The sequence below is a fragment of the Spea bombifrons genome, chromosome 8 (assembly GCF_027358695.1).
Source record: "Spea bombifrons isolate aSpeBom1 chromosome 8, aSpeBom1.2.pri, whole genome shotgun sequence".
In the NCBI taxonomy this organism is placed as follows: domain Eukaryota; kingdom Metazoa; phylum Chordata; class Amphibia; order Anura; family Pelobatidae; genus Spea; species Spea bombifrons.
In genome coordinates, this window is record NC_071094.1 from 1626244 (window position 1) to 1643277 (window position 17034).

General features: G+C 40.0%; 4 protein-coding genes across 4 annotated transcripts; 2 read left to right on the plus strand and 2 right to left on the minus strand.

Moving 5' to 3' along the window:
• Positions 1-281: 281 nt before the first annotated feature.
• On the minus strand, positions 282-4500 carry LOC128502922 (ficolin-1-B-like). The gene is made up of 9 exons (XM_053472890.1): positions 4348-4500; positions 3168-3281; positions 3022-3075; positions 2801-2836; positions 2551-2586; positions 2347-2474; positions 1681-1810; positions 1424-1558; positions 282-850 (listed from the first exon to the last, which is right to left on the minus strand). Exons 1-9 carry the CDS (start codon positions 4427-4429, stop codon positions 597-599), a joined length of 969 nt encoding a protein of 322 aa, XP_053328865.1. The 5' UTR covers positions 4430-4500; the 3' UTR covers positions 282-596.
• A 590-nt stretch (positions 4501-5090) lies between these two features.
• LOC128502923 (dual specificity testis-specific protein kinase 2-like) lies at positions 5091-5739 on the plus strand. Its single transcript, XM_053472891.1, has 2 exons — positions 5091-5204; positions 5401-5739. Exons 1-2 carry the CDS (start codon positions 5154-5156, stop codon positions 5608-5610), a joined length of 261 nt encoding a protein of 86 aa, XP_053328866.1. The 5' UTR covers positions 5091-5153; the 3' UTR covers positions 5611-5739.
• Positions 5740-8465: 2726 nt separating this feature from the next.
• Positions 8466-13095, minus strand: LOC128503157 (ficolin-1-B-like). The gene is made up of 7 exons (XM_053473186.1): positions 13017-13095; positions 11253-11306; positions 10985-11067; positions 10668-10841; positions 10001-10130; positions 9731-9865; positions 8466-9106 (listed from the first exon to the last, which is right to left on the minus strand). The coding sequence occupies exons 1-7, from the start codon at positions 13093-13095 to the stop codon at positions 8853-8855; spliced, it is 909 nt and encodes a 302-aa protein (XP_053329161.1). The 3' UTR covers positions 8466-8852.
• A 307-nt stretch (positions 13096-13402) lies between these two features.
• Positions 13403-16330, plus strand: LOC128503159 (dual specificity testis-specific protein kinase 2-like). The gene is made up of 6 exons (XM_053473188.1): positions 13403-13426; positions 13650-13799; positions 13996-14169; positions 14514-14597; positions 14870-14956; positions 16096-16330. The coding sequence occupies exons 1-6, from the start codon at positions 13403-13405 to the stop codon at positions 16204-16206; spliced, it is 630 nt and encodes a 209-aa protein (XP_053329163.1). The 3' UTR covers positions 16207-16330.
• Positions 16331-17034: the final 704 nt, after the last annotated feature.

Consider the following 17034-nt stretch of genomic DNA (forward strand, 5'->3'; position numbering starts at 1 on the left):
CCATCACTAGACGGCCATCGCACACAGTTGCTGGGTGCTGATGCCGGCCGGCCGCATCAGCACCCAGCGGCCGCTTTGATTAGATTTCAGGCAGCCTGGGGGGCAATTGTCCCCCTGCCCAGCCCGCCCCTGGCACCGAGGGAGGCGTTCAATGCCATTTGCAGCCGCTCAGCGGCTGTCTTCATGGTTAGTCTGCCGGCCGCCCAGCCCACGGACCTTCCGGCCCACCGGGAAATTTCCCGGTATCCCGGTGGGCCAGTCTGGCCCTGGAGGTGGTAGAGGGTAATACAGTGAGGGTATTAAACATGCATGGGATAGACATAGGGCTCCTGAATCTAAGACGAGACCAACGACTGATTAAGGTTTGAGTCGTTACAGCAGGAGAAACGGGCGACTAGACGGGGGCCGGATGGGCCTTACATGGAGGCTGAGCAGTATAACAAGCATGGTGGCATTAAGTACGTTTTGCCCAACACCACTTGGCACTCAAAGGCAAATGTTCCCAAAGCGGCCACCCCAGTAGGTTCTACCAGCAGTTAGGAGACTATAATGCGCTCTCCGGCTATTTACAGCAACACTTGGTCATTTTTGGTCTTCTAAGATTCTGGTCGGATCTTCATTTCCGAAATCTTGTAAGAGTATTTTAACCCACGGCCTGTTCTCCAGTTAACGCCGTTGGCATAAGTGTTGTGCTCGCCCCGGAGGTACACGCCGTTAAGGTTGGAGCCGTGACAGGCCGTATACCACCAAGCACCTTTGTAATTAATGGCACAGTTGGATGTCTTAGCGGAATCGTTATCTCTGTCTTTGGTGGTAAATGGTGCGTTTCTGTGACTGTAGAACGAGTCGCCTGGAAATAGAAGCAGAGCAGATATGGAAATATAACATAAAAGCCTAAAAAACACAATATCAAATTCCAATTTACGTTTAGCCGATAAAACCCGTTAGGCGTTACATTCTATGTCGTCGAGAGCTGCCCCCAGACAGAAGACATCATAGACGGGTGTATTAAATCAATGGAAGGCCTGGAACAAGAAGGCCTCTAGTAACATCTAAAAGCTCTTCACAGAAAAAATAAGGCAACTAAACTAAAAGGTTTTATCTGCTAAACTGTTTCAGCCAAAACTGTAAAAAAAACCCATTAATTAAGGACTCCCCAGTTTGAACAGCAAGTTCTTTCTTTCCATGAAATGATTTATGATAGAGATGTCTATGTAGGTAGAGAGGCGCGGATTCCTTGAGTAAGTGCGTGCCTGACATCTAGTGGCTGTGATTGGGACTGCATGCTCAAATTTATCACGGTCAGCTATTAACGAAATGTGAGGACATCAACATTTACCCACCCATCTTAGTGGGATTGTACAGTGCTACGGACTATGATGGCACTATATAAAACAATAAAAAATAATTATGCCCCTGTTACCTGCAGTCCCACCCAGGAATTTGCCCAGACTCAAGGTATAGTTGGCGCTTTCCCCTGCCAATTGGAAGTTGCTGTAGGTGGCATAGGTGCTGTTGTTTTCAAAATCTGTGAGATCAAAGCGAAGCTGGAACTTTCCTAGAGGGTAAAAAGGGGGAAAGAATAAAATGATAGCGGGAAAAATGAGTGTATGAGCGTTCGGAAGAATGGCTGCTCACCCGAGACATATCACCTGATCTGAATTAGATGGCGGACCTTACCTTTGGACGTGAGGCGATGGATATGATCGTTCCCCAACCAGAACTCACTGCTCTGCTGGCCAAAGCCTTTCTTATACGAGTCCCAACCTCGGAAGAAATCCACCGACCCGTCTACCCTTCTCTGGAAAACCTAGATGGAAAGAAGGTGGGAAAGGGAGCCATCAGATTATATCACCAAAGAACAACTAATTTGAGACAATATGGTGGCCCTAGAAACATACCTTAAGAGGTCCAATGGAGCCCTGTCCTTCAAACTCTATAAGACTCACCAAAAGCTACTCTAACGTTACATGGCTGTATCTTACTGTAGATGCCACCAGGAAAAGGGTATTGCCAAGGCCCCAACTGGCGAGTCCAGGCTGATTTCCAGCAACTATGGTACTGGGCATCTGGCACACCAGGCAAATGCCCAGTCATCCATTGGCCATGGACACCCCATGTTCGCCCGATCTGATGCTCCGGTGGCACATCCATGTGTGGCTTCCAGTGTGCGTCCATCGGCTGGATATGCCCAACCTCGCCCTACGTGGCAAATTTAGTGTGTGGCTTCGCAAATCCAACCGTCGGCCGTACCTACGTCATCAGGAGGCTGCTGGCCTTAAAGGGCCAGGTCGGCCTCGCAGTCGACGGCCCTGCATGTTATACTGCAGTTAATTGGATACATACCAGCCATCCTCCGCCATCTGTCTCCATGTCACAGAGCACCGTGACAGGACGCCCGTCATCCGTGTGCACCGTGTACCACCCGCTCAGAGATGCTCCTTGATCCATCAGCTCCTTACAGTTCTGTGCAGCTGCCGGGGACACGGAAGGGACACGTTGGAGATACGATAGTGAATACTTCGTCACAGGAGAACAGGTGGTACTTACTTCCTGGGGCAGGTATGCCGGGGTCTCCCCTGTCACCTGTAAAAATGAACATTTTAATGAAAATTCATGACTTAAACGCTAAATAATTTCTATTCTAAATGTTAAGCTCCGTTTCAATAATCATTTTTGAACATTTCCACTTTATCCCCCATCTCTGGAGAATTCGGCATTCTCGATTTTAAGTGATTCCTCCCAAATCATACCAAATGTTGACATAAAATAATCGAATCCATAATTGTTTCCTTGTTACCTTTTTGTCCATGGATTCCAGGACTTCCCTTTTCACCTATAAATATGGGGGGAAAATGATGATTTTCAGAAATAATTTAATTGACCAAAGGATATCTTCGGCTTCTTTAAGACTTTTTACCAACATTAATATTCTTTAAATATAAACTCATCACAGAAAACACAACTTCCTTATTTACATATTATATATATATTCCGTTTTACCCTGGGGGGGGCGGTTACCTTCCATACCTGTAGGACCCATCTTCCCCGGAATTCCAGGGGATCCCTTTTCTCCTGGGAATAAGAGAAGACATTTATGGTAGATAAATGGAACAGCCTTCCAACAGAAGTGGTAGAGAATGGACATGCTAAGGTAGAATGCTCACCTTTGTCACCAGCAGGTCCAGGCGCTCCCTGTATTCCAGGAGCTCCGGGGGTCCCAGGACACCCCCTTAATATGGCCAGCCTGTCCGAATCCCCAACTCCAACCAGCTTCACGTCTAATAAGAAAATTGGGAAAATAATTACATTTATTCCAATTTGACATCCAGTTCTAAAACTGATATATATATATATCACATGATTTCTTAAATGAAATAAATACATTTTATAATAAAAAAATAAGGTATTTTTACAAAAAAATAAAGAGATATACGTGAGCAAAGAAAACATTGTGTTCAATATTACTTAACCGTCATTTATATATATTGGGATAATTAACCAGAATGCAAGAATCGTTATGTAATATATAATATAATATATGTTATAATAATTATGTAATATATATAATATATGTAAGCATAATTATGTAATATATATATAATATATGTTATAATAATTATGTAATGTATATAATATATGTAAGAATAATTATGTAATATATATATAATATATGTTATAATAATTATGTAATATATATATTATATGTAAGAATCGTTATGTAATATATATATTATATGTAATAATCATTATGTAATATATATATATTATATGTAATAATCATTATGTAATATATATATTATATGTAATAATCATTATGTAATATATATATATTATATGTAATAATCATTATGTAATATATATATTATATGTAAGAATCATTATGTAATATATATATGTTATATATAAGAATCACTATGTTATATATATATATATTATATGTAAGAATCATTATGTAATATATATATATTATATGTAAGAATCGTTATGTAATATATATATTATATGTAAGAATCATTATGTAATATATATATAATATATGTTATAATAATTATGTAATATATAAAATATATGTAAGAATAATTATGTAATATATATATAATATATGTTAAAATAATTATGTAATATATATAATATATGTAAGAATAATTATGTAATATATATATAATATATGTTATAATAATTATGTAATATATATATTATATGTAAGAATCGTTATGTAATATATATATTATATGTAAGAATCGTCATGTAATATATAATATAATATATAAAGCAATACATAATTTAAAATCACCTAATTTGGGGTTAGGAGGTTAAAAAACGGTGATTAAAGATGAAACTCACCTGGACAGGTGTCCTCAGCGTGGCACAGAGTGGCAGACACGGCCAGGAGGGCACTTAGTGAAATCCAAGCGCGGGCCATCATTGCGGATCTTGCCGTCCGTGGGGGTTTACGTATCACACCCCAGGCTCGTAGAGACCAGAAATACCCTGAAATCTACCCCCCGCGCCTTTATAAAGGGTTTCGAGATCTTCGCGCCCCAACTGACCTTCCTGTGTTACGCAAACAGGATTTCCCAACAAAGAGCGGCTGATCTCACTCCTTCCTCAACCGCCAAGACCTAGAGGTTCCTTGTTCCTTGTTACATAACAGGAGTTCCGTTAGGTTTAGAATCCTCATTTTGTGTTAATTACATAAAAAGCGGGTTATGGATAATGAGCGATTTCGGGGAAAGGCGGTAAAACCGTCATAAGTTATTATTGGCTTCTTAAACTACAAGAAAATTGTCATATCCCTCTTCCCTGCAGTACAGTGAAGTACAAATGCAGTAAAACTGCAGTAAATGTGCAGTATTGCAGTTTTTTCATGTCCAAAAAACGGCAGTAATTTTTTCGTAAGGGTTATTTCCTAACAATAATTGCCCTCATTCATTCATTCATTCATTCATTCACTCAGTCAGCTGATGGATACTATGGTAGAAGATTTTGGTCGCTATTGTGGACTCCAGCTCTGTTCCACCTCCTCCAGTAACGTGTTCTCTTCCTCTCAGTACGTGAATGGGGGATGTGTCGAAGAATTATTGGCCAGCAAAGACATTTCCCTGAGCTGGAAAGAGAAAGTTGACCTGGCGTGTGACATTAGTCGGGGTATGGTCTACCTGCACTCCAAGAACATTTACCATCGAGACCTCAACTCAAAGGTATGAAGAAGGAAGCCCCGGTCGATGAGCTCGTATTAACCAAGATGGATCATATAGTCTGGTTCTCGGTGGTTTTCTGGGAAGTCTACAACGTTCCGAAATGCTGGAGGTTGAAGTTGTTGTCTCTTAGTCTCTGGAGTCGTAGACTCGTTAATCAGAGTACTCTTCTGTAATGTTCTCCCGTTTTGCGTTGTAGAACTGCCTGATCAGGTTGTCTCCCCGGGGCAGGGAAGCCCTGGTGACGGATTTCGGTCTGGCTCGTGAAGTGGTCGAGCCGTCGTTGAAGAACGGGGAGCGGAAGTTGTCTCTGGTTGGCTCGGCGTTCTGGATGGCTCCTGAAATGTTGCGTGGAGAGCCGTACGATCGGAAGGTTTGTTGCACTTTTGGGGTCACGTGGAGAACTTGAAGCTGATGGCCCCCAGCTTCTTGAAATAATGGCCACCAGAGTGACTCTCTGCCCCGAGGCCGACCAGTCCCGTTTTATGTTTTGGATTAATGAAGGGTCATATGTGGCACCCAATCAAAAAACAATAAATTGTTGGTCCGTTCCCTTTGTTTGTCCAAAGATTTCCCAACGGACATACCCATGCGGGAAGCCTGTAATCGGGAGGGCCGGCTCCATCGGAGAGCTGGTGCTAAACCCTGAGCTGTCCCAATAAAGGGCTCGAAGGCGGGGCTGCCGCTGACCAATTGTCCTCTACTATATGACACCTCTCGGAAAAATGGATTTTCATTGGCTACCAATTCAAGTTTCTACCAATTATCCCGGGAGACCCCGCCTCATTTTGAATCCTGTTTTATTGCTTCTGTTCTATGAATTTCCCTCCAGAGACTCTCCCTCGTGTTTCTGTTTTGTGTCTGACGAATGGATTTTGGGGGAAATCATTTATGTTTGGACGCTGCCTTACATCACATAGTCTGAATTTTCAGTTTCGTGTTGATGGTATTTTTTGTTTGTATAAAATTATATATTTTTTTTTTGATGGTTCTAACCTGGAATAAAGTTTTCCATTAAGTGGATCTGACAAATCACGTCTAATGCAGATATTAAGCTTCACATTTTTATCTTGTGTTACAGACTAAAAAGAGTTAATTTTTATTGTCCATAGGAGCAGGAAACGTCCTAATTAAGCCAGGGATATCCTCAGACTCTACCCAAAGCTTTTATAATCAGACATTTCTATCTGATTGGCTATAATAATAAAACGAGCACCACGTATCTATTAACGTCGTAACGTCCCTAAACCAACGCATTTCACATTTTTTATTTTTAAAATCTGGTTTTCTAAAAAAAATTGTAAGAAAATATTATTTTAACCCATCTGTGTGCTAATTAATTAGATTTATAAGACATGGCCAACTTCAGACCGGAAAAAAAGCAGCTCATGCTATTTACTGGAACCAACGCGTTTTGCGAGGGGCTCCTGTCATTCCGTTAATTCAGTTAAGTTGGTTGAATTCCCACCACTGGGAGAGAAAATGAAGAATCTCGGTTGCTGGATAAGCTGTTCTGTTCAACATTCCTTAATTGTGTGTTTCATTTGTCTGGAAAAACATAAAACTAAATAAAATAAAAATAAACAAATAAAAAAGTAAGTTTTTTTCTGAATTTCTATTACAAATCATATTGTAGATTTTAATGGAATGAAGGTCAATTCCAGTCCTTATAGCCAAGATTTGAGAAAATTTTCATGGTAACACAGGTGGGCTTTTCTAAAGTCTACTTAATACAAATTGTATTCAGTCGTGGAGTTCCAGAAATCTCACAAAAAAATCTGATCAAATTTCTTGACCAAATATATCTGGATGGTATAAAGAGGTTCAACGTTGATAAAAGTGAGGCTGTGCATCTGTGACACAGAAAGAATGAACGTTTTACTAAATTCCAGAGGGGATATTAATGAAGAACGGTTTATGGATAATATTATTATAATATTATTATTAACAATATTGTGAAATAACTCACTTTACCTTTTGTAATCAATTTTCCTTTTTTATAGGATATTGATGCCCACGGGGGGGGCAGCATGGGCTATAGTGGGCCTGACTGTTGTGCGGAGGAGGGGTAGGCTTTTTGGCGGGAATTTTGGGGGTGGAGTTGGGGGAAGATTATAGAAGTGGCTGCTTTCCCGGGCTCAGGAACCATTTTTTGTGGTTGGCTTACCTGGTTGCGCGTCCCACCCTCCCTCCCTTTTTCTTTTGTTTGTAGGTTCGTGTCGTTTGTCACAGTCTGTGGGGCGGCAGCTTGCCAGGTATCCAGGGGGTTAATGTGGTGGTAAGTGAATGGTTGGTAACATCTGGTGGGAGGTTCTTGGCTGTCAGTGCTGGAACCTCAGGTCAGGGTGGGGGCATCTCGCTATGTCCCTTCCTTAAGTGGCATTTGGTTCTGGTACCCGGATTACTTGGCAAGCTTGGGTGTTTATTGTATATATTTACATGTTGGTGTTTGAGTCGTTGTCCTTGTAAATGCACCGATGTTTATTGTTTCAGGTTTTGGCGTGACAATGACTCTAATAAATAAAATTGGCTGTGGCCTTTTCTCATCCATATTTATGGTGTGCGGTGTCATTATTGGGGTTTTTTTTAATGGGGAGTTAAGCCTAGCCCGGAGGATCGAAGCTACAACAGTCATGACTTGTTTTGTGTTTTTCTCTGTTGTGAATTTGCCTGGGCGATTTAGAAAGTATAAATCTTATTTCCAAATGCATAACTCTGTGTTTATCTACGTTGATCTTGTTGGCTTAATAGGTTTATTTGCCCAAATCTCAAAAAACTAAACACAGACTCTTGCATTCAAACATAAAATTGTTGCTCTCAAAGCCTCTGCTCGCTCATTAATAAACAAATTAGAAAGCGCCGGACCCGGAGCTGACCTCGGCGGTACAAAAGAATGAATTACGCTCCACAATGAAACAGATGGCGTCTCGTAATAAAACCTGGAGCGCTCATTAGTAATTAAAGCCTCCGTCTAATTGTTTGAGAAAGCAGCGACTCGTCACCACGCCGCTCGTCTTACAAAACCGTAGCTGTAGGAAGAGGCGGCGAAGACATGGATCGCCCCGAAAAAGAGGCAGAAAACATAAAAGCTAACGAGTGTTGACATCCAAACATTGTGTGTGCAGACGCGGGCGAGTTCTCTGCCTTGGGGGGGGGATAAAAAGAGTGACACTCGCCAGCTTGTCGAAGAGCACGTTGTGCAAATGACGCATCGTAAGGGTTTCCTGATCTTATTCTGGAACCGACCACATTGTGAAAGATACATGAGATGCAAAGAAACGTTTATTATAGCAAATCCATCTAACCAGATGTGACTGGTAAATCGAGGGAACGGAAGCAGTAGGGGGTAATACAGTGAGGGTAATAAACATGCGCGGGATAGACATACGGCTCCTGAATCTAAGACGAGACCAACCACTGATTAAGGTTTGATTCTTTACAGCAGGAGAAACGGGCGACTAGACGGGGGCCGGATGGGCCTTACATGGAGGCTGAGCCGTATAACAAGCATGGTGGCATTAACTAAATTTTGCCCAACACCACTTTGCACTCAAAGGCAAATTCCCAAAGCGGCCACCCCAGTAGGTTCTACCAGCAGTTAGGAGACTATAATGCGCTCTCCGGCTATTGACAGCAAGACTTTCTCGTCTTCTAAGACTGCGGTCGGATCTTCATTTCCGAAATCTTGTAAGAGTATTTTAACCCACGGCCTGTTGCCCAGTTAACGCCGCCGGCATAAGTGCTGTGCTTGCCCCGGAGGTACACGCCGTTAAGGTTGGAGCCGTGACAGGCATTAAACCACCAACCGCCTTTGTTATTAATGGGACAGTTGGATGTCTTAGTGGGATTGTTATCTCTGTCTTTGGTGCTAAATGGTGCGTTTCTGTGATGGGAGAACGAGTCGCCTGGAAATAGAAGCAGAGCAGATATGGAAATATAACATAAAAGCCTAAAAAACATAATATCAAAACCCAATTTACGTTAAGCAGATAAAACATCTTAGCTGCTGCTACATCCTACGTCATCCAGAGCCGCCCCCAGACAGAAGGCATCATAGACGGGTGTATTAAACCAATGGAATGCCTGGAACAAGAAGGCCTCTAGTAACATCTAAAAGCTCTTCACGGAAAAAAAAAAAAAAGGCAACACAAAAAGGATTTATCTGCTAAACTGTTTCAGCCAAAATTTTTTTTAAAAAAAACATTAATTAAGGACCCAACAGTTTGAACAGCAAGTTCTGTCTTTCCGTGAAATGATTTATGATAGAGATGTCTATGTAGGTAGAGAGGCGCGGATTCCTTGAGTAAGTGCGTGCCTGACATCTAGTGGCTGTGATTGGGACTGCATGCTCAAATTTACTCTCCAGCAGGAGAGTCTTTAAAATCACGGTCAGCTATTAACGAAATGTGAGGACATCAACATTTACCCACCCATCTTAGTGGGATTGTACAGCGCTACGGAATATGATGGCGCTATATAAAACAATAAAAAATAATAACAAATGAGACATCAGATTATGCCCCTGTTACCTGCAGTCCCACCCTGGAATTTGCCCAGACTCAAGGTATAGTTGGCGCTTTCCCCTGCCATTTGGAAGTCGCTGTACTTGGCATAGGTTCGGTTGTTTTCAAAATCCATTAAATCAACGCGAAGCTCGGACTTTCCTAGAGGGAAAAAAGGGGGAAAGAATAAAATGATAGAGGGAAAAATGATAGTATGAGCGTTCGGAAGAATATAATGGTGAGATGGCTGCTCACCCGAGACATATCACCTGATCTGAATTAGATGGCGGACCTTACCTTTGATCGTGAAGTGATTGATACCGTTGTTCCCCAACCAGAACTCCCTGCTCTGCTGGCCAAAGCCTTTCTTATACGAGTCCCAACCTCGGGAGAAATCCACCGACCCGTCTACCCTTCTCTGGAAAACCTAGATGGAAAGGAGGTGGGGAAGGGAGATCAGATTCTTAGATTATATCACCAAAGAATAACTAATTCGAGACAATATGGTGGCCCTAGAAACATACCTTAAGAGGTCCAATGGAGCCCTGTCCTTCAAACTCTATAAGACTCACCAAAAGCTACTCTAACGTTACATGGCTGGATCTTACTGTAGATGCCACCAGGAAAAAGGTATTGCCAAGGCCCCAACTGGCGAGTCCAGGCTGATTTCCAGCAACTATGGTACTGGGCATCTGGCACACCAGGCAAATGCCCAGTCATCCATTGGCCATGGACACCCCATGTTCGCCCGATCTGATGCTCCGGTGGCACATCCGGTGTTCCAGTGTGCGTCCATCGGCTGGATATGCCCAACCTCGCCCTACGTGGCAAACTTAGTGTGTGGCTTCGCAAATCCAACCGTCGGCCGTACCTACGTCATCAGGAGGCTGCTGGCCTTAAAGGGCCAGGTCGGCCTCGCAGTCGCCGGCCCTGCATGTTATACTGCAGTTAATTGGATACATACCAGCCATCCTCCGCCATCTGTCTCCATGTCACAGAGCACCGTGACAGGACGCCCGTCATCCGTGTGCACCGTGTACCACCCGCTCAGAGATGCTCCTTGATCCATCAGCTCCTTACAGTTCTGTGCAGCTGCCGGGGACACGGAAGGGACACGTTGGAGATACGATAGTGAATACTTTGTCACAGGAGAACAGGTGGCACTTTATCCCCATCTCTGGAGAATTTGGCATTTCCTCCCCGAAGAACCCCGTTCCACAGGCCATGGAGACTTACTTCTTCCTCCAAACACGATTTTAAGTGATTTCTCCCAAATCATACCAAATGTTGACATAAAATAACCAAATCCATAATTGTTTCCTTGTTACCTTTTTGTCCTTGGATTCTAGGACTTCCCTTTTTACCTATAAATATGGGGGGAAAATGATGATTTTCAGAAATAATTTAATTGACCAAAGGATATCTTCGGCTTCTTTAAGACTTTTTACCAACATTAATATTCTTTAAATATAAACTCATCACAGAAAACACAACTTCCTAATTTACATATTATATATATATTCCGTTTTACCCTGGGGGGGGCGGTTACCTTCCATACCTGTAGGACCCATCTTCCACGGAATTCCAGGGGATCCCTTTTCTCCTGGGAATAAGAGAAGACATTTATGGTAGATAAATGGAACAGCCTCCCAGCAGAAGTGGTAGAGAATGGACATGCTAAGGTAGATTACATTTATTCCAATTTGACATCCAGTTCTAAAACTGATATATATATATATATGTCACATGATTTCTTAAATGAAATAAATACATTTTATAATAAAAAAATAAGGTATTTTTACAAAAAAATAAAGAAATTTTATATGTGAGCAAAGAAAACATTGTGTTCGATATTACTTAACAGTCATTTATATTTATTGGGATAATTAACCAGAATGCAAGAATCGTTATGTAATATATAATATAATATATGTTATAATAATTATGTAATATATATAATATATGTAAGAATCATTATGTGATATATATATATATATTTTAATAAAAAAATAAGGTATTTTTACAAAAAATAAAGAGATTTTATACGTGAGCAAAGAAAACATTGTGTTCGATATTACTTAACCGTCATTTATATATATAAATTGTGATAATTAATCAGCATGCGCAGCCGCAAGAATCATTATGTCATATATAAATTATATGTAATAATCATTATGTAATATATATATATTATATGTAAGAATCATTATGTAATATATATATTATATGTAAGAATCATTATGTAATATATATATTATATGTAAGAATCATTATGTAATATATATATATATATTATATGGAAGAATCATTATGTAATATATATGTTATATGGAAGAATCATTATGTCATAGATATATTATATGTAATAATCATTATGTAATATATATATATATATATTATATGTAAGAATCATTATGTAATATATATATTTTATGTACGAATCATTATGTAATATATATATTATATGTAGGAATCATTATGTAATATATATATATATATATTATATGGAAGAATCATTATGTAATATATATTATATGGAAGAATCATTATGTAATATATATATTATATGGAAGAATCATTATGTTATATATATTATATGGAAGAATCATTATGTAATATATATATATTATATGTAAGAATCATTATGTAATATATATATTATATGTAAGAATCATTATGTAATATATATATATATTATATGGAAGAATCATTATGTAATATATATATTATATGGAAGAATCATTATGTCATAGATATATTATATGTAATAATCATTATGTAATATATATATATATATTATATGTAAGAATCATTATGTAATACATATATTTTATGTACGAATCATTATGTAATATATATATTATATGTAAGAATCATTATGTAATATATATATATATTATATGGAAGAATCATTATGTAATATATATTATATGGAAGAATCATTATGTGATATATATTATATGGAAGAATCATTATGTAATATATATGTTATATGTAAGAATCATTATGTAATATATATATTATATGTACGAATCATTATGTAATATATATATATATATATATTATATGGAAGAATGATTATGTAATATACTGTATATATTATATGTACGAATGATTATGTAATATATATATTCTATGTAAGAATAATTATGTAATATATATATAATATATGTTATAATAATTATGAAATATATATATTATATGTAAGAATCGTTATGTAATATATAATATAATATATAAAGCAATACATAATCTAAATTCATCTAATTTGGGGATAGGAGGTTAAAAAACGGTGATTAAAGATGAAACTCACCTGGACAGGTGTCCTCAGCGTGGCACAGAGTGGCATACACGGCCAGGAGGGCACTTAGTGAAATCCAAGCGCGGGCCATCATTGCGGATCTTGCCGTCCGTAGGGGTTTACGTATCATACCCCAGGCTCGTAGAGACCAGAAATACCCTGAAATCTACCCCCCGCGCCTTTATAAAGGGTTTCGAGATCTTCGCGCCCCAACTGACCTTCCTGTGTTAGGCAAACTGGATTTCCCAACAAAGAGCGGCTGATCTCATGCCTTCCTCAACCGCCAAGACCTAGAGGTTCCTTGTTCCTTGTTCTTTGTTCCTTGTTATATCGCAGGAGTTCCGTTAGGTTTAGAATCCTTGTTTTGTATTAATTACATAAAAAGCGGGTTATGGATAATGAGCGATGTCAGGGGAAAGGCGGTAAAACCGTCATAAGTTATTATTTGCTTCTTAAACTACAAGAAAATTGTCATATTTCCTAACAATAATTGCCCTCATTCATTCATTCATTTATTCATTCATTCACTCAATCAGCTGATGGATACTATGGTAGAAGATTCTATGTATTGGTCGCAATTGTGGACTTTAAAGGCCCCTCCAGCTCTGTTTCGCCTCCTCCAGTAACGTGTTCTCTTCCTCTCAGTACGTGAATGGGGGATGTGTCGAAGAATTATTGGCCAGCAAAGACATTTCCCTGAGCTGGAAAGAGAAAGTTGACCTGGCGTGTGACATTAGTCGGGGTATGGTCTACCTGCACTCCAAGAACATTTACCATCGAGACCTCAACTCAAAGGTATGAAGAAGGAAGCCCCGGTCGATGAGCTCGTATTAACCAAGATGGATCATATAGTCTGGTTCTCGGTGGTTTTATGGGAAGTCTACAACGTTCCGAAATGCTGGAGGTTGAAGTTGTTGTCTCTTAGTCTCTGGAGTCGTAGACTCGTTAATCAGAGTACTCTTCTGTAATGTTCTCCCGTTTTGCGTTGTAGAACTGCCTGATCAGGTTGTCTCCCCGGGGCAGGGAAGCCCTGGTGACGGATTTCGGTCTGGCGCGTGAAGTGGTCGAGCCGTCGTTGAAGAACGGGGAGCTGAAGTTGTCTCTGGTCGGCTCGGCGTTCTGGATGGCTCCTGAAATGTTGCGCGGAGAGCCGTACGATCGGAAGGTTTGTTGCACTTTTGGGGTCACGTGGAGAACTTGAAGCTGATGGCCCCCAGCTTCTTGAAATAATGGCCACCAGAGTGACTCTGCCCCGAGGCCGACCAGTCCCGTTTTATGTTTTGGGTTAATGAAGGGTCATAGGTGGCACCCAATCAAAAAACAATAAATTGTTGGTCCGTTCCCTTTGTTTGTCCAAAGATTTCCCAACGGACATACCCATGCGGGAAGCCTGTAATCGGGGGGCCGGCTCCGTCGGAGGGCTGGTGCTAAACCCTGAGCTGTCCCAGCAAAGGGCCGACGTATCCCCTTCTGAGAAAATATCCTGAACGCTCTGAATTTCTTTTCCAGGTGGACGTCTTCTCTTTGGGGATCGTATTATGTGAAATCCTCGGCCGAATTCCCGCTGACCCGGAGATCCTGCCCAGAACGAGGGTGCGTGCGGCCCCTAAAAATGGGGTTTGGGGTCACGAAGTGCTTTTTTTTAAGGCTCAATCTTATATTTGCCAGAAATACACAATTCCTTCCTAAATCCATACAGAAGTTTCCTAAAAAAAACCCTTTTTTCTATATTTTTGTTTATTTTTTGTTTGTTTTCCCCTTAGTGTTTCCGGTTTTTCGGCAATGAATTGTATTTTCAGTGTAAATGACGGGTTTTTGGTGTCCGTTGATTGACAGCAGCTGACCTGTGACCTTTCCTTCATCAGGATTACGGTCTGGACGCGGACGCTTTCCGAGAGCTGATCAGGGATTGTCCCAAACGAGTCCTGGATTTAGCCGTCAGCTGCTGTCGGGTAATGTGCTTTGGCGGCCGGGGGTTGTCTGGGCAGTTTAAGTATCCTTTACAGGTATGATGTATATAATACGCCATACTGTGACCGGAATACCTGCTGATATGGCAACCATAAAGAGATTATCGGTGGAGGGGACATTTTTAACATTAAAAAAAGGTTTAATTGCTCCTTTCTTTCGGACAGTCGGACAAATTTAACAAATTTTTCTAAAAATAAATAATAAAATTATAAATTTAAAAAAAAAAAATTTGAAAATGAAAGCACAATCGTCACGATTTATCTATTGAGAAATTCCAAGTTCCCAACAACAATCGCTTTCTTGTTCCCTGCAAAGAAACCGATGGAATGACCTGAATATTCGCCAACAGCTTGTTTTGTTAATCAAATGATTTTATCCGTCTTCCTGTTCGCTGCTCTGAACCAGATCCCGACTGATTGCGATAAACAAGTAGCAGCGGCAAGGTCACAATAAAAGTCAGATTTGTTTTTTACCCCAATACCTCCATAATTTCACCAAATATATGTTAAATTGTATAAATTTTATTTATATTTTGGTGATATATTTTAATTTACTAAGAGCGAGGTAGATAAGTGGAACAGCCTCCCAGCAGAAGTGGTAGAGGGTAATACAGTGAGGGTATTAAACATGTGCGGGATAGACATACGGCTCCTGAATCTAAGACGAGGCCAACGACTGATTAAGGTTTGAGTCGTTACAGCAGGAGAAACGGAAGACTAGACGGGGGCCGAATGGGGCCGATCTGCTAGTTTTCCATTATACAATTAGATATGGTTTACCCTTTACTTATGAGGTAGATACATGGTTCTGGATCACAGCAAATGTGGGAGACAAAATAAATGAATTTCTAAAAATGTATTGTTACATCTGCTGAATAAAACACTTTTTATAACTAAATCCAGCGTTAGAAACATTGTGCCGAGTCCTGCTGGATGCCCAAACCCCTCTCTCCGAAATTATTCTATAACCAAGTAAAATTCTGCCTCGTTCATCTTTTTTGGTCGGGAACGCTTAATTGTCAGGTGACACAAAAGCAGGCACTGATAGGTTGTTGCCGTAGAGCCTAAAAAAAGAGAAAAATCTTAAAAACGCCTGAAACGCTTTATTTTTACTTCCGCAGCTGGAGGCCCATAAGAGACCTTCGTTCGGTGAAATCTTGGACGACCTGGAAGAGGAAGCGGAAATGCTGGAGTCGCAGACGGCGCTGGAAGAATCGGTGCGGGGGCCGTAAAACCCGGACTTTCTCTAACTTGTAAATTGTACAGAAATCTGGAATCGAAAATATATATTAAAAAAAAAAATCCCAAATGCGGAACCTTCTATTTATTAAATAAACTGGAATATATTTTTGTGGATTTTCGCATCCACTTTTTTTTTTTTTTTTCCTGTCGATTTCACTCGAAGGCGGGGCTGCGGCTGACCAATTGTCCTCTACTATATGACACCTCGCGGAAAGATGGATTTTCATTGGCTAAAGTTTCTACCAATTATCCCGGGAGGCCCCGCCTCATTTTGAATCCAGTTTTATTGCTTCTGTTCTATGAATTTCCCTCCAGAGACTCTCCCTCGTGTTTCTGCGATACTTTGTGTCTGACGACCGGATTTTGGGGGAAATCATTTATGTTTGGGCGCTGCCTTACATCACATAGTCTGAATTTTCAGTTTCGTGTCGATGGTATTTTTTGTTTGTATAAAATTAGATATATATTTTTTTTGATGGTTCTAACCTGGAATAAAGTTTTCCATTAAATGGATCTGACAAATCACCAATATGGTTTTCTAAAAAATTGTAAGGAAATATTATTTTAACCCATCTGTGTGCTAATTAATTAGATTTATAAGATATGGCCAACTTCAGACCGAATAAAAAGCTCATTCTATTTACTGGAACCAACGCGTTTTGCGAGGGGCTCCTGTAATACGTTGGTTGAATTCCCCCAACTGGGAGAGAAAATGAAGAATCTCGGCTGCTGGATAAGCTGTTCTGTTTGACATTCCTTAATTGTGTGTTTCATTTGTCGGGAAAAATATAAAACTAAATAAAATAAAAATAAACAAA

Excerpts from the sequence above, each read along its gene's own strand:
- LOC128502922 (XM_053472890.1), bottom strand. The coding sequence starts at position 4,429 with ATGATGGCCCGCGCTTGGATTTCACTAAGTGCCCTCCTGGCCGTGTCT. Across the intron at positions 2,587-2,800 it reads TGGAATCCATGGACAAAAAG|GTGACAGGGGAGACCCCGGC; the intron begins GTAACAAGGAAA and ends TCATTTTTACAG. Across the intron at positions 851-1,423 it reads ATTCCTGGGTGGGACTGCAG|GCGACTCGTTCTACAGTCAC; the intron begins GTAACAGGGGCA and ends TTCTATTTCCAG.
- LOC128502923 (XM_053472891.1), top strand. The coding sequence starts at position 5,154 with ATGGTCTACCTGCACTCCAAGAACATTTACCATCGAGACCTCAACTCA. Across the intron at positions 5,205-5,400 it reads ATCGAGACCTCAACTCAAAG|AACTGCCTGATCAGGTTGTC; the intron begins GTATGAAGAAGG and ends TTTGCGTTGTAG.
- LOC128503157 (XM_053473186.1), bottom strand. The coding sequence starts at position 13,095 with ATGGCCCGCGCTTGGATTTCACTAAGTGCCCTCCTGGCCGTGTATGCC. Across the intron at positions 11,068-11,252 it reads GGGTCCTACAGGTATGGAAG|GTAAAAAGGGAAGTCCTAGA; the intron begins GTAACCGCCCCC and ends CCATATTTATAG. Across the intron at positions 9,107-9,730 it reads ATTCCAGGGTGGGACTGCAG|GCGACTCGTTCTCCCATCAC; the intron begins GTAACAGGGGCA and ends TTCTATTTCCAG.
- LOC128503159 (XM_053473188.1), top strand. The coding sequence starts at position 13,403 with ATGAGCGATGTCAGGGGAAAGGCG. Across the intron at positions 13,427-13,649 it reads GCGATGTCAGGGGAAAGGCG|TACGTGAATGGGGGATGTGT; the intron begins GTAAAACCGTCA and ends TCTTCCTCTCAG. Across the intron at positions 14,170-14,513 it reads GAGAGCCGTACGATCGGAAG|GTGGACGTCTTCTCTTTGGG; the intron begins GTTTGTTGCACT and ends TTTCTTTTCCAG.